The 16,570-nt window shown below is 34.9% G+C and overlaps 1 protein-coding gene across 2 annotated transcripts in view; it reads right to left on the reverse strand.

Annotated features, from left to right (window-relative positions):
* Positions 1-16,570, reverse strand: part of Syt1 (synaptotagmin 1) — a 194,753-nt gene that overhangs the window by 138,949 nt on the left and 39,234 nt on the right. For both annotated transcript variants that reach the window (XM_042698979.1, XM_042698978.1), the window contains exon 2: positions 3,966-4,150. In XM_042698979.1, coding sequence (XP_042554913.1) covers positions 3,966-4,150 — 185 coding nt within the window. The remainder of the gene's footprint in view (positions 1-3,965; positions 4,151-16,570) is intronic.

Raw genomic sequence — 16,570 nt, forward strand, 5'->3', positions numbered from 1 at the left:
CCCACCACTTTGGCCACTCCATCCTGTACAACACACGGTTTATTCTCTGCCTGTTCATTATTCTAAGGAAAGATCCCCCCTTCCCTTTTTACTCTACTTACACAGAGAGGGTCACCCTCAGTGGTGCTAAATGTGACACCCCAGTCCTTCAATTTCATAATATTTTCCCAGTTAGCTCCACCCAGCTTTCCACTGTTATCCTCTAATACTAGCATGCGCTGAAGATGAACGGAGTTCATTCTCAGGTGAGAAGAATATGGAAACAGAGCTGAGCTGCAGCTACACATGCTTCCTTCCCTTCAGTACTGCTTGAAACTTCTCAGAGGATTCTGAGTTTGAAAAATTGAAAACGACTACTATTACGGGTATCTGTGTAAAACCCTTTACAAATTTGGTTAGGCCTACACTATTTAATTTAGGAAATTTATTTTATACTTGTATGTTTCCTTGAATATAAAAATGTTAATTTACTGGCAGCCAAAGGCAGGAAATAACAATTATTGAAAAAAATTGCATTAATCTTTGAACTTGAGAGACAAGGATGTCACAAAAGGGATCAGGTGCTTGTGCAGCGATGCACAGACTACTGAGTTTAATTAGAGGACTTTAGGCTATGGAAATCCCATTGATTTTTTTAAACCTTGGCTGAGTATAAGACAATAGCCCTGTCAGAGAGGGTGTGCTTAGAAAGTGTACTTCAGGTAGTTTGCCTTCTTGGAAGATTTTAACTTTTACAAATAATAGCAAATTATTTAATGAATATTTCTGTCTGAAAAGTCTACATGTGTCAATATAGTTACAACACGATATGTTAAAATACTTCTTCAAAACTTTTAGAAATGATAATCTATGTATCATGTTTCAGCCTAGTACAGCTTGGCATGACTGAGATATTAAATCTTCTCTTGCCTAAGTGTTTTTTTTAAGAATAGAAGATACAAGACCATCTCTGCAATTATTCTGCATAAAAGTTTTGAAATTTTTAGTGCTACTATTCATCCTAGAGCGATGAAATCGGTTCCCATGCCAAACGCTAGGCTTAGGCAAGACATTTCAGATCTATTAAATCAGTGCTATTTTTTTTCCTTATAGAAAACAATTGAGAAGAAAAGCCTTGTAAAGTCAGCAGTTGTAACACTAGGCATAGCTTTTTCGTGGTTGCAAAAGCTTTGTTGTAAACTTCAGGCCTTCTTTTGAGTTTCTAGGATTTTGGGCTCATGCATACAGTTTCACCTTCAAAAGGTGTTTGGAAGGAGCATTTGTTCCTTCAAAGTCACACCGTCTGGAATGGGATTTGATGAGGCACACTGTAAAGGCAGTACAAAGGGACTAACCTTTTTGTGTCTATCAATGTAAAACTTGAGCTTTCTAATACTGCTGTATTTAATCCTGGTTAGGAATGTTTTAAGAGGAAAACACTTTATGTTTCACTTCCCCTGACCCCAAATCAATTTAGTTCAGCCTCTTGATGTGTGTCAGAATGGTATGCCCTTGGCTGTGGAGCCCAGCTGGCAGGCCAATAAATGTATGTCAGCGTTGACTTAGGGATGTTTAGTAGGAGAGAAAACCTACCGCAAGGGACAGTCCAGAACAGTCATGAGACACAACACAGATAAGGAGGACATAGAAGGAAGAAATAAAAATTAAAATATCCACACACATTAGTGAAAACCATGGAGAAATGAACTTTCCACACCTAGTACTTCGCAAGATAATTACTTCTTTCTCTGCATGTTTAGAGTTGCCAAGTTTCAGGATATAAAACATAAAACCTTTAACTCTCAACCCTAGGCAACACAAATATACTACCTATAGTTAGCTTTGCAATCATTGCTGAATGTTTTAGGTTTTGGCCTTAGTTATAAAAATTTCCTAAATAGGCATCTAGCCATGAACACTGAAATTTGAATTTCTATGATTTTTGGTATGGATTGAAATGGTAAGAAGTTATAGATTGTCCAGGAACCTATGTGGTTTAAGAAATCATATCTAAAACTTCTCCTGTTTTCTTTTTTATTAAGAGAGGCAGGAACTTAATTTGTCCCCACCTCCATGTTCACTTAAGTATTATGCTTAAGATTTTGAAAATATACCTTTTAACAATTATTTTAATTTGCCTTTACATTGTTCAGAACTCATTATTAATTACTCTTCCAGTCTTTAATGGTAGCATAAAGTATTGTGTATCATTTGGGTCTGTTTTTATTTATTTCAATTATATTTCATTCTGTACATTGTCATATAAGTTAGAAAAAAAGACCTACCGTATGATGTTCTCAAAGTGATAGAAAACACTTTTGTGAGTGCTTAGAATTCTAAGTATTTTAGCATAATAGCTTCCTAGAAGGTAGTACTTCCTTACTTGACGCATTTTCTCTTTCCTTCTCCAAAGGAACAGGTGATTGATGCAAGAAATTAACCACCATCAATAGTCATTTATCCATGGTACAACAGGGGTAATAAAGACTTTCACTATGTTATAAATTAGAACCATACATGATACAGAACAATTTCCACAAATTAAAAATATAAATTTCTTATCCTAGAATACTGCAGGTATTGATTGACATTTCCTAGAGCTTACAATTGTTAATTCTAGGACATAGCAAAACCACATTTGAATTCCATGGTAAATTATGAAAATGATAGTATTGTATATTCAAATGATTGTTTTTAAAGTTACTGCTAAAATGGCATGCATATTTTTCAGTCTATGAAGGAGATTATTTCCACACTTTATCTCCCAATAAACTGTGTAATGAAATCTGTATCAAACCCTAGTTATGGAAAGTGTTGAAATGAAGCAAAAGCATGAATCAAAATTTCAGTTTCTACGTAAAAAATTTACCAAAGAGAAAAATCCTGATAAGCTGTGTGTAGTTGAATGTATACACATGCCTTTCATAAGTGATCAGAAACTGTTAGAGAAAATGAAGTCTTGCTATTCCAGCCAAAGCTCTCCTGATTCTGAATATGGACACTACATCCATCCTCTACCTCTGAAACCAAGCAAAAATGAAGGGAAGGGAATGAGTTTCTATGAAAGTTATAATTATATTCTAAAGGGTCTTTGAGAAAAAGACTTTAAAATCCTAACTGGAAAGAGAAGTTTAGTGTCCTGAGTTTGTAGCTAACTAAAAAACTACAACTTTACCTAAAATGCCTCTTTCAAAACTTGATTCACTTGTGCTTAAGGAGAACCACGTATTTTATGAGATCAATTACTACTAAGTAATACCATAGGACAAACAGATAAAAATTATTGTATATGTTGCTATTTGGAAATAAATAGAACTTTTGAGTCATCTGAGGAGAAATATTGACAGCTATAAATGTTGTTTCTATCAAAAATCTCCCATTTACACTTTTATATGAATTACATGTTCCTTAGATATAGTCAGTGTAAGAATTATTTCAAATATAAGAAGACATTTCATTATTATCATTACTAATAGTAAACTTTGTCTTGAATTCACCTGTCTAGTGAATTTAGGTGAAATTAGATAACAATATAAAGGAAATCTGAGTATCTTCCTTAGGCTCAAGAAAATAACCCAGCCACATGGATTTAGTAAGCACAAATAGTGAAAAATAGTGAAAAAGTTAGAAAGATAGCCTTCAAAATGCAAAATGATCAGGTTCTCTTTATTCTGCTTTTGTGACTCTAAACCCAGCCAGACCTGGTTAAAGAGTTGAAATAAAAACCATCAGGCATTGTTTGTTACGGCAGACCCAGGATGCCATCAGGATGGTGGTAAATGCTTGCTTCCTACATATATGTCAAAGACGCCACGACTCCTTGGAATGTTGAGCAGTGACTGAAAACATTAGCAGGCATCTCTACCACAATGACACATAGCAACAACTTGTTTATTTCTATAAGTTTCTGGTTCAAAATAATACTACATTTATCTGTTACTTCTCAGAAACATAATCCATGCATAAATAAGGGCTATGCGTTTTACCTGATCTTTCATGGTCTTCCCTAAGTCTTTCACGTCTTTCATATTAATGGCATTCTTTCCTCCCTTTTCCTTCCCCTTCTTCTTGTTTTTCTTTTTGAACAAACACTTCTTGCAGATACAAAAGCAGCAGGTCAGGACTAAAAGGACCGCGACTATGGCTATGGCTATTAAGGCCCATGGTGGCACTGGAAGAGAAGAAAAATAAATACCACATTGGTAACAAGATATCAGTAATAACACCTTACATGCACAAAGCAGTCTCATGCTTCAGTATATACTCCCATCGTGGTTTATCCATGTTGTTTCCCTGCCTGAGGGGTTCTTTGTAGTCTTCTCCTTTAGCGCTTCCTTTTGTGTCATGCATTTGTGTTCCCTGATGTTCCGAGCTAGATTCCTGTTACTGTATCCTTCCATTTTTGTCTTCAGAGCACCACTCCAGGATTTGAACTCTGATTTTTTTTTCAAGCTTGGTTTCCCTTACTTAATAGCTGTGTCATCTTGGGCAAGTTCTGAGTTTCCTCATCAGAAAGTAGAGGTAAAAATGACAGATCCCTCAGAGAATCCTTGATGAGTATTAAATAGTAAAGTGCAATGGTTAGCACAGCAAAAGCTTAATAAATATTAACTGCTAATACTCATCTATCAAACACTAGGCTTCATGTTAGTATGTTCTATGTTCTGGCATGGTAGGAGGAATAGGCATTGATCATACACACAGAAAAGTGCACCTAAGACCAGACCACTTGTGAAATCTAAAAATAAGTGTTGGGTGTTTTGAAAGTTACTATGTGATATAGCAGAGTTGAGACTGGCTATGTATCAGGTAGCTCTTAAACCTGAATGAGTTCAAGCTTGACTTAGAGGATGTGTGACTCTGGTCGGATGTTTTAAGTATTCTGACATATTTTTCTTCCTCTAGGAAGTAAAGATTATATAGTGCCTATTTTATCTGGTTGATTACAAGTTAGTATACTGAGATGCTGGCATTTCACGTGTAGCAAGAGCTTAAAAACTGTTAGCTCTTATTTCTTCATATCCATGGAACAGGACTCAACTTCTGTGTGTAATGTTTACAGTACATAAATAGCCATAAAACACAACCACTGATAAATATATAAAAAGAGGCTCTGATGGCTCAGGCCTATAGCCCTAACACAGCAGGCTGAGGTCCATTTTGAAGCCAACTGGGGCAAGAAAGCTCATGAGACTCTTATCTCTAAGAGTAGAGATTCTCTGAGTAGTTTTATTCAGAAAAAGTGGGAATTGGAGCTGTTGCTTAAGTGGTAGAGTGTTAGTCTTGAGCAAATGAAGCTAGGGACCAGTGCTCAGGCCTTGAGTTCAAGCGACTGGACAGGAAAAAAATTTTTTAAAAAGTATAGAGGAAGATCTGAAAACAGAAAAATTCAGGAAAAATGCTGAAAGGACAAGGGAAAGGGATGATTTTTTTTAAATAAAAGAAGATAAATAAGATTTACAAGCCTGCTAAGGTTAATAAAATGTGTATAAATAACTATACTTAAATAAACATTTAGTTTTTATTATAGTTGTCAATCTGGCATAAGTTAATAACATGTCTTATTTGGTCTCCCTTGCACAATTTGCTTATCAAAACACAATTTCATGGAAACATTTAGGATTTAACTTTGACTAGAAAGGAATTATTCATGATTCAAATCCAGCTATTGAGATTAATCAGAAGTAATTAGATTTGTCTGTTGTAATAAAAAGACATTGGAAAAAAAGACGTTGGATCCTGAAATGATAAGAAAAACTGTAATTTTCTCCAAGGCACATAAACATCATTAGTACCAATGATTGTTGAACACAAGTCAGGAGTACTCTGATAAAGTAAAAGCACTTGAAATTAACCTCTCTTCAAACCAAAGAAAACCCACTCTTCCTTGCTTTCCATCTGCATTCAGTTTTGTAATGAAGAATATTCACTCTGCAAAGGAAGACTGGATACTATCTATTAGACTTAAGGACATATAAAATTTCAACTTTTCACCCATGGAAATACTTGTGCGAATATTATAGATAAAATCACCCTCAAAGACATGTCTTCTCTATCTTTCTCTCTCTTTTTCTTTTCTTCTCTCTCTCTCTCTCTCCTTCCATCCTTCCTTCTTTTTCTCTTTCTTTTTTTGTTGGCCATGGGGCTTGAACTCAGGGTCTGGGCACTGTCCCTGAGCTCTTTCACTCAAAGGTAGTGTACTCTATCACTTTGAGCCACAAAGCTACTTCCAGTTTTCTGGTGGCTAATTAAGAGTCGTTTAAATAAGGATACAGGTTGACCCATTGCAACAATGAGAAGTACAAGTCGTTATGTCGAAAACGAACTTTACAACTTTGGTGGGGGGGGGGGCAGGGAGGATTGGGAGAGGGGACCAGGGAGGATGGGAAGGGATGGGAAGGGGAAACAAAGGAGGATGCTACAATGCTTGATGCTTGATAAGAAATGTACTCATTATCTTGCCCATGTAATTGTAACCCCTCTGTACAGTATTTTCACAATAAAAAATAAATAAAAATTAAAAAAAAAGTCTCATGGACTTTCTTGCCCTGGCTGACTTTGAACCATGATCCTCAGATCTCAGTCTCTTGAGGAGCTCAGATTACAGGTATAAGTCATCAGCGCCTGGCATGTTTTCTTTATATCACCAAACACATGCTTGTTAAAAATTTAAAATAATGTAAGCTCATAACCAATAATATTATTCATATTATTTCATTGAAGAGCTTCTACCTCTGCTGCTCTAGTTGAAATCCTGCCACACATGGGAGGGTGACCATATGTTCATTGCAGGTAACACAACATTAATAATGACCTTTCATTTTTGAATCTAGTATATATTCTCCCAGTTTGACTTTTCTGATAGACTCTCAAAGAGCTATATGAAAGTCACTTAAATTACATAAAATAAGATGAAGATAATCTGATAGGTTCATGCACACAGAAAAGAAAATAGGGGAGAAAAGCAAAAGTACATTATTTAATCAAGAGACCTTAAAGAGATAGGAATATGGAATTATAGGAAGGAATCTGAAAAAGTGCAACTAGAAGGTAATTTCAAACCAATCACTGACAAAAATTATTTTATGACCTTTATTTCTTAAAAGAATGGTTGTAATTGAGATTTGCTTTCATTTACCCCTCAGCATACTTTAATTTTAATTTTGAATATGCTATATTGAATATAACTAATATAACTTTCCCTTACAAGTTACTAGTACCTTTATAGAATTTTTGAAAATTTCTTAATGTAATTGTTTTGTCTATCCACACAAAAACTTGATCAGTTAACATAAAGAAACAGCCATTTTAATATATATGGATTGAATACTCATATTAAAGATTTATATTGTTGCATGGAATAATCATATTTGAAAGTTGACAGGTTTAAAAAATAATACCAACAGCACCATACATTTGAAGAATTTATAGAAATATTTCAGGAAGCATAACTCATAGACTATGCTCTGGATGAGGTGAAAATATGCTTAACAACTATGTTGTAGCTTAAATTTATTATTTTTCAACATTCATAAAGGTTTTGGTTCATTATCACTTCGATTTTATGGATAAAATTCTAAAAATTGAGTAGCTTAAGAATATGATTTTAGATCGTTGGCTAAGAAATGTGTACACTGAAGATATCTACAAATGAAAAACCTCTGATCTAGCTTTGAGGTCTCTTTAGCAGAACATTTTATATGAAAAAAAGTCCAGTGAATCAAATAAGATGCTGCCAAGAATGATTTATTTAATATAAAATATACTTCCATCAAAATATTGCTACTGGCAGAAAGCTACTGTTACTGCCACCCTGGCATCATTAAATAGAATTTAAAAATAACTTTACCATTTAACTTGAAAGCTTTCAGTAGAAAACAACTCACTGAAATAAAAACTGTATAAAGAAATACCATTTTTATTTTCTAGTTCATGAATCAATGTGACATTAATATTATTATTATTTTACCAAAATGTAAATTAACGCATGAGAATTAAGTCAATGGAATGTTAATTCAACGCATCTGATGTTTAAATGCAGACAGGATGGCAGGGAGAATGGATGCTCAAAGACTTATGTCCTATTCCATGTTATCTTAAATAGCGAGAGAATTCTCAAAGATAATTAAGGAGATCTAGAAATGGGATTATATTCCGGATTATCTGAGTAGTGCTAATATCACTAAGGTTCTTACTAGTGAACAAAAAAGGCAGGAGCCTCAGAATCAAAGAAAAAGATTCGAAGATTTTGTGATGCTGTAATTGAAGACAAAAAAAAAAAAAAAAAAAGCGAGACCCTAAGCCAAAGAATGGAGGCAGCCTGCAGAAGCTAGAAAGGGGAAGGAGGCGAAATCTCCCCTATGCCTTTAGGAAGAAATCAGCCCCAAGGATACCTTGATTATATCTCTGTGAAACCCACTGGTATTTATAGAAATACCAGTGAGATAGTTTGTGAGATTTTATGTAGTAATTTATTAAAGCAGCAACAGGAACTCAAGAGATACATAGAAACTTGTCATCTGTGTTTCATATAGATGACAATACAGCCAGGTAGTACACAGTTGGTGTACTCCTGTAACCTAAGCTACTCTGACTTCAGAGATTGAGAGGTTTAAGGTGAGGCCAGGCAAAAAAATCATGAGAGCCGATGTGGAAAATCGTTGGAGATACAAAGTCTCAGGGTGTGTGATTCTTTTTCTCTTAAGGTTTTCTCCAAGATAACCTATCTAAATAATACTTCTGAATGAAGATCCTGATTACATCATCCTACGTGAAAACTCTCTTTGTATTGTTTCCTTCTTACATCTTTCTGCTTCTTTGTCTCTATCTGTATTTTCCCATTGCTAAATTTTGCATGGGGTTATTATTCTAGGAGGTTTGTCAATCTCACACTGTCCAGTATATGTTTTCCCACACCTTAAACTTTCTGTCCCCTCTCTTGGACTCAATCCTGTATCCCACTGTCCACTGAATTCCCCATAAAAACTCTTTCAGTTTCTCCTTAAACCAGTTCTTCAAACCAAGTAATTGGCTTCTACCAGTATTCATTGGACACTGAAATAAGGTAGATATTTTCATTTCCCAATCCATTTGATTAGCACTGCTATTTCTTCTTCAATGTGTTCTACATTTATTTTATATCTACTTGTAAAGTATAGGCTTGCTATTATCTGCCATATAATTGCCTTTTATGTTACCCATTCATTGCCACCAAAGCTTTCTAGTTCCAGAAAAATTTCAGATTCTTCTGACACTTGGCTTATTCTACTCATCTATCTTTATTTCTCATGGCCTGGCCATACCAAGCTCTATCTTAATAATTTGTTGGATTCATGCTTGACTGTTTAATTCTCCCCCCATATTTTTCTAAACGGTATTTCTTCTTCTTTTTTTTTTTGAAGTACGCATCTCTTGTTTCTTTTTTTCTGCAGTCATTTACATGACATTTACTTCCAAGCTTACCACAGTCTAAGCACTGACAGATTTTAAATGAAAAAAATATTTTAAAAGTTCTACCCCTTTCACAGTGTAAATACCATGTGTTCTATTCATTGGGTGGTTTCCTTTGCATCGGTTTAAAAAAGATGCCTTATTTTAAGTTTATATAAATGTGGGCAAGGCTTTATATTTCTAGCTCGATTTCTAATGTATACCTTTGTATTAACTCTCAGTTGCATTTTCAATCATATAAAAAACTGTATTTTTCTTCCTGGAAAATAGAAGCTTGTAAATTTACATTGGTGCTAGATGGTTCTGCAAATAACCTCAACACAACATATGCAATGTTGTTGCTATGGTCACTACAAAAATTCAATAGTAACTTCAAGCATTTCATACCTTGGACATATATCTCTTTACTTCCACGCCTCACTGTGCCACCAGTATCTCTATAATGAATTTTTATGAGTAATTTGGCATAGAAATGCCTTCTTATATTTACTGGAACTCTTTGCCAATTTGTAGTTTTACCCTAAGTAATATGTCATCTTTCTAAATCATTATAATGATTCTGCAAGATGTGCAATACAATATGGAAAATAATTATTTTGCGATTAACGACTAGGAAAATGGATCTATTTTTCAAAGCCCTGCTTTTGAAGCTGTTTATGAATAATTTTCAAAAACACACAAGGATAATCACGTTTTAAAAATTTGCCAAAAACCAAACCGAACAAGCCTTCTATTTTAAAGTGTTTTCTAAATTACAGAATGAAAATGGGGAAAAAAAGAAATAGTAAACACATGGATTAATGTACTTATTAGTCACAGCTGGAGATAGAATAGGAGCACAGATTAAATAGGAATTTGAAAAAGGGTATAAAGTCATATAGAACATAAGTCAGAATGAGGAATTTCTCATTATAGGCTTAAAAGGATGTAAATTATGTCTATTTTAAACTCTTGGGGATTAGACAAATTTAATTTATCCTCACTCTTCAAGATTGGAGTATGAAACTTCTTTTCATACATACTCCTTTTAAAATATGATAAAAGCAGTGAAATCTTCATGGGAAAATATACACATTTGTGTACATTTGTGTGTGTGTGTGTGTGTGTGTGTGTGTATGTAAATTTTCATGAAATGACTAGTGTATTGTACCCATCAAGTTTAGGGAGTCCTTGATCTAGGAGACTTCATATCTCCAAGTTAAAACCTTTCCCCACAGCATCATAGTAAAATTCACCAAGACTCTGCAAAGGATGTGTTGGTGTCACTTCAGCTTTCATTTGTGCAGGGGTTTGACTGAGAAACAGAGACTATGAAGATAGATTCCTTCTTCTGGGAAATTTGAAACAGGAACTCCCAGGAAAAAGGTAAAAAGAAACGGGAATCAATACAGAATTGACAGCTAGTGGAAAGCAGTGTGCCTTTGGAAAGCTGAAGTAGGAGACCAGTTTGGGCGACATAGAGAGACTCTTGTCTCAGAAAAAAATAAATAGAAAGAATCAGTGGAGTAGAAGGACTGTACAGGTTGTGGAAAAACAACATAAAAAGTTCAAGGGGGCAGCATGGAAGAGGCGAGTTTTGAAGTGAACCCTGAAACCTTGCTTGCTACAGTGAAAATAGTGTTTTTGGCATTCTTCTTTCTTCCCTGCCTGTCTTATTTATGTTATCTTTTCTTCCTTTTACCCTTTGAGTTCTAGATTTCTTTCCATGTAATTTATTAACCAGTGATTACCTTATAAAAGGAGCTCTCAGGGGATTACATACTTACAATTTTTATTCAGTTTTTAATAAAAAACTTAGTAAATAAAGATGTTTTCTTGTAGGACACTAACTTTCTCCAAATAGCTTTCAGAACTACTTTTTTGTCTTTGGAGACCAGTTTGGGCTACACAGAGAGACTCTTGTTTCTCACAAGAGCCCAGGCTGGCATTGAACTCATGATCTTCCTGCTCAACCTCCCCAGGACTGGGGAGGTTGTATGTACCATGCACCTGACTCTGAATTACTTTCTTTTTTGGGGGGACTTGAACTCTGGGCCTGGGCGCTATCCCTCAGCTCTGCAGCTCAAGGCGAGCACTCTACCGCTTGAGCCACAGTGCCACTTTCAGTTTTCTAGTGGTTTATTGGAGATAAGAGTCTCACAGACTTTCCTTGCCTGGGCTGGCTTTGAACCACTATTCTCAGATCTCAGCCTCCTGAGTAGCTAGAATTACAGGCGTGAGCCACAGGCACCCAGCTGAATTACTTTCTTAAGAACACAATTTACCTTATTCTCAGATAGTTTTATTTCACTTTTGTGATTCGGAGAAGCAGAAAATAGGAAGGGACTCCCGTGCAAATATGCTGCAGAAGTGACCCAAGCCACTGATCCCTGAAGTTACCTGTGGCTTTTAGGGCCAATAGATTGTGGTAAATAAACACAAAGGAGAGACTCTATCATGGTCATTTGGAAGTCTGTTTTATCCACTGGCATGCAACATATTGGAAGAATGGTAAAAAGGTTCACATAAAGAGTTTATATAGTCTACTTGGATAGATTTCACCAACATTCAGGAAACTCTTGAACAATACTTCAGCACATCCTAAGTTTAATGGAGTTTCTTGCTACATTCTAATTCTATGTAACCAGAGCAATCGTATTCTCCATGTTAAATAATTGCTTGTTTAGAATTACTCTGAAAAACATGTTTAATTTATTAAATTTCTTAATTTAATGGGAAATCTGGCTCTCTTTGGTCCTTAAACTGTAAAAAAAAAGCAGAAAATATCACAAAATTTCAACAAACTATATATTACAAACTACTCCTTTATATATACATCCATACATACACACATATATGTATATGTATCTATGTATATTTACATAGATAGGTAGGCAGATAGATATTTTTACCAGACTTTGAATTCCATAATCTGATTTCAGTATTCATGGTTCTGTTGAAGAAATTCATATCCTCTACTTAAAAACTATTAAAAGTTACTGACATTTCTCCCTACATGCAGTGATTACTCTTGATAACAAAAAATTACTTGACTGAAGGCTATTTTATCAGTCCATGCAATAATCAAATAATTAATTTCATAAAATGTCTATAATAATAATGGTCTGCTTTAAACGATAAGGCAAAGTCATCCCTATCTTTGCAGTACTGGAAGGTCTGAATTTGTCCTGGAAAATGAGGTTGGGTCTTCAGGCACAGATAAGGCCCAGAACAACTTCCAGAGGATTTAGATAAGGCTGTAGTCACTAAGAGCTTGCTAGCTGATGCTCCAAGGAGATATGTGCTCATAAACAGGAAGGGATGCCAGGTAAGTTGTCAGCTTCAGTAGCTAATCAGTTTTGAAGGCTTTGGAAGTTTGTAACAGGTTTCAATCATTCTGTGGACAGCACAATTTTGTGGATACAGGGACATCCATTTATCCTATGAAATTTGTAGCATGCCTCCCTTGAGTGCTGATTTCTAAGTTCAAAATTGCAAAACAAGTTATGACTCAGTTGTTTTCTCCCCTAGAAAAGTTCTTCCCAATTTTTATATTAGAAATCTTCAAAATAAGCAGCTCTTGGCTTCGGATCCCATTCATAGTTGGTTTTGTTTGTATGCTTTGAACTGGTTAAACACAAATTTTAATCTGTTTTCTATCTCTGGGAAAAATGCCCAGAGGGCAACAAAAATACAGCTTAAGAACTGAATATGACTCTGGTTGGTAACATACAGATAATTCAATATTTGAGAATCTTTTTTGTTTCTTTTCTAAGCAATTTAATGTTATTAAGATTAAATTCAGTTATAATAGAGGTAGTTATGTTCCTGGTCATTTTACAATTTAAGGCCATGGTTACAAATGACAAATAAATGAAGCTTGCCATTTGAGCATATTATCTATCTTTTGGAAAGATTCTTTCTTATTACATATACTCTGTTTATTCTAGAAATAAGTGGACACATTTTTAAAATTCCCTAGAACTTGGAGAGATTTAATTGTTCTGACAGGAGAATTGTATGGCTGCTGTGCCTGAGTGGAGAACAGGATGTTTGAGTCTTTTTAGTCATGAAAGAAGAGTCAGACTCATTAATTTCATTACTACATGAAGTGACAGGTAGACAACAGTGAAAACAAAGCTCCTTGTTTGTCTGGCTATCCACAGGACATTTCCCCTTGCTTGTCCAGTGGAGCCTTACTGCTAGACACCAAACACTAATGTTCCCCTCAAACTGTTGTTTTCTCTCAATAGGTCTCTCTCCATGGAAATTTTAGCTGTCCATTTCCCAATTGGAAACATCATTTCTTCTTTGTATTTTCTGGCTCTCAGATTTGAATGTTCATCTTTATTCATCCACATTTCCCATGATTCTTGTTTTATTTCTTGGTCTTTATTTTCCTAGGAGCTTATCTATGTCAGTCAATCTTGTATGTAGTGACTTGATTTTATAGTCCTGTTTGTTTTAATATGTAGTTTCTACTAAGAAACTAAGCTTCCCCCCTTTTTAATGGCCCAAATCAAACATTTCCACTTTTGAACAGTATTAATTTTGTACTAAGGGAAGCAAATAATGATCCTGTTTTGCAGTATTTTATTTTCAACAGTTAAGTTAAATAACATCTCCTGAGGTAAATGTTTTAACCCAGTAGTAAAGATGTTAGTTGCAAGGTTGTTCACTTTGTTGTCAAAACAGTAGATTTGCTTGACCACACACTCTTGATCCTATAGTATATATTTCATCAACAACAGCATGCACATAAATGCTGCTTTGTTCCTCTTCAAAATTAGCCAGGTGTTTTAAGTTACTGAAAAACCTACCTTGAATTCAGCGCTTAACCAATAATTATTTACTAGACTTTTAAATTAAAAAAAGATTATATTAAGAACTAACTGACTTAAATTGCATATTTTCACCCAATGATTTATGAAAGTGCTTGGGTTAACATTTCACTTAGTCTACATTATCTTCATTCATGATGGCAAATTTAAGGTACTGTAAATAATATGACTTTTCAAGGATCCTTGGGAAAATAAATCATGGCTCAATCACAGGCATTGATATTTGAGCTGTGAAGATCTTTGTATTAGTCCAATGGCCAGCAGAATTTCTGCTTCAAATCAATAGAGGTAAAAGTTAAAAGAAATACTTAGGATCTCACTGTTTGGTTCTTTATTATTTACATTGCTCCAATGGAGATGATTTATTTATTCACAGAGCATCTTTACTTTTGCTGACTCTGCTCACAATTTGCTAGAAAACAAAGTTAGGAGCTCATAATTTCTTTTTGTAGTGTTGACTAGAATTGGAATATTATCTGAACATTAAAACAGTAAAATACTCAGAACAATTTCTTAAAGGATTAAAAGCTGTGAAAGTTAATGTAGGAAATAGCTATTTCATTTTTAAAGCATTCTTCAGTATAAGTAAAAATGGTCAAGAATGTGGTCACTATGCAAACAATAAAATGTTTATATTCTTATAGGATCACCACTACTAGCTAAAGAAAATAATTATCACACTGTATATTTCTGTCTTCTTAAAATTCTTTTAAAAACTCCAGTAGACATATTAATGCATTTCATCAAATTCCTTTGAAGCAATGCAAAATTTTGGATTTTACTCATCATAATACTTTACAATGAAAGAATATAAAATGAATTCAGTGAGCTGATATTGGCTAAAGGTCATATTCTTTTCTCTGAAAAAAGATGGATTTAATTTCAAATTAAGTAGTGTTGAACAGAAAGGAGGAAATTAGGAGAGTAGTGGTATAATTTTAGAAAATTCATGAGAAAAAAACAGAAAAAATTGGAGAGTGCTACTTTCTACAGAAAAATCTAGGCATTCACTTAGAAGGTAAAGCTAAGGGAGTGACAAGTAGTAACAGATTGAACGAGCCAATTTCTTTGACAATAAGTCTTTATATTTTCTTATGTGCTGGAGACAAATGGAAGTTAACTTAAGAATGCATTCCTAGATATTCAGGAGGCCAAGATTTGAGGATCACAGTACAGAGCCATCTGGGAAGGAAAGTACATGAAACTCTTATCTCCAATTAACCACAAAAAGCTGGAAGTAGAGCTGTAGCTCAAGTGTTAAAGCGCTAGCCTTGAACATAAAATGTCAGTGACAGAGCCCAGGCCCTGAGTTCAAGCCCCAGGAACAGCACCTTTCCCTTTGTCTCCCTCTCATCCAAATTAAAAAAAAAATAGTATGCATTCTTTGGACATTGTAAGTGTAACCTAGGTTAGCTACCTCCATAAGCCTGCATTCTAAACTTAATTCTGGATTCTTTTAAAGCACATATGCTGGCTTATGCTTGTTTGTTTCTGTTTATTCTGTATTTTCCTTAAGATGCTTGATAAGTAAGTTAGACAAGAGAGAGAAGAATATAGTACAGTGTGTAGGGGAAGCTACCTGGAACTATTTTGTCATTGGGTGCTTTTTCAGATCCACTATGAACAGTTCAACTTGTGAAGTGGGAATGGAGGGGGTAAGTAGATTTGAGACTGTGTAGCTCATTTCCAGAGTAGCTGTAAAGGTATTTCAACTTTGACAGTGCTTAGAAAGTTGTCAGAGAAAGCAGCTGGTATTCCTAGGTTCTAAGTTCATAAGAAGGCCAGCTCTCTTATTTAAAGGATGGTCTGGGGGAGATGCTCCGGTTCACTCTGAAGAATACAGACATGAAAAGTAGTAGGATGAGTTTAAAGTTGGGTGCTCTTTCAGAAAGTCTCAGTAATGTGTGGAGTTGGACATGTGGCATGATTGTATAATAATTACTGGAAAAAGAAATCCTTCTGGCTCTTTTCCTCACCGTAGTCCCCACTAAGCAACACTAAAGATTTTATAACAGCAGATGCTAACACCTACGGCTGGAAAAATACGAGAGTGGTTGGAGCTAGATAGGAGGAAAAGTTAAGACTTCTATTTCTATTTCTTTAGAATGTTAAGATAACTACTACTTATTTTGAGATGTTTTGTAATTTTCTGGGCAAAGTTCCCATTATGCTATAAAATGAAATAGGATCTGTGGGAGAAATAACCCCCCACAAAGTATAAAGAATTTGTTACCCACCACTAATTAGAATTCGGATCAATATCAGATGGTGCAAAATAAGTTCCTGCAGTGGCTGGAACATAAAGATTGAGTGTCTCCATA

The sequence above is a fragment of the Dipodomys spectabilis genome, unplaced genomic scaffold (assembly GCF_019054845.1).
Source record: "Dipodomys spectabilis isolate Male_0828 unplaced genomic scaffold, ASM1905484v1 ptg000234l, whole genome shotgun sequence".
In the NCBI taxonomy this organism is placed as follows: Eukaryota; Metazoa; Chordata; class Mammalia; order Rodentia; family Heteromyidae; genus Dipodomys; species Dipodomys spectabilis.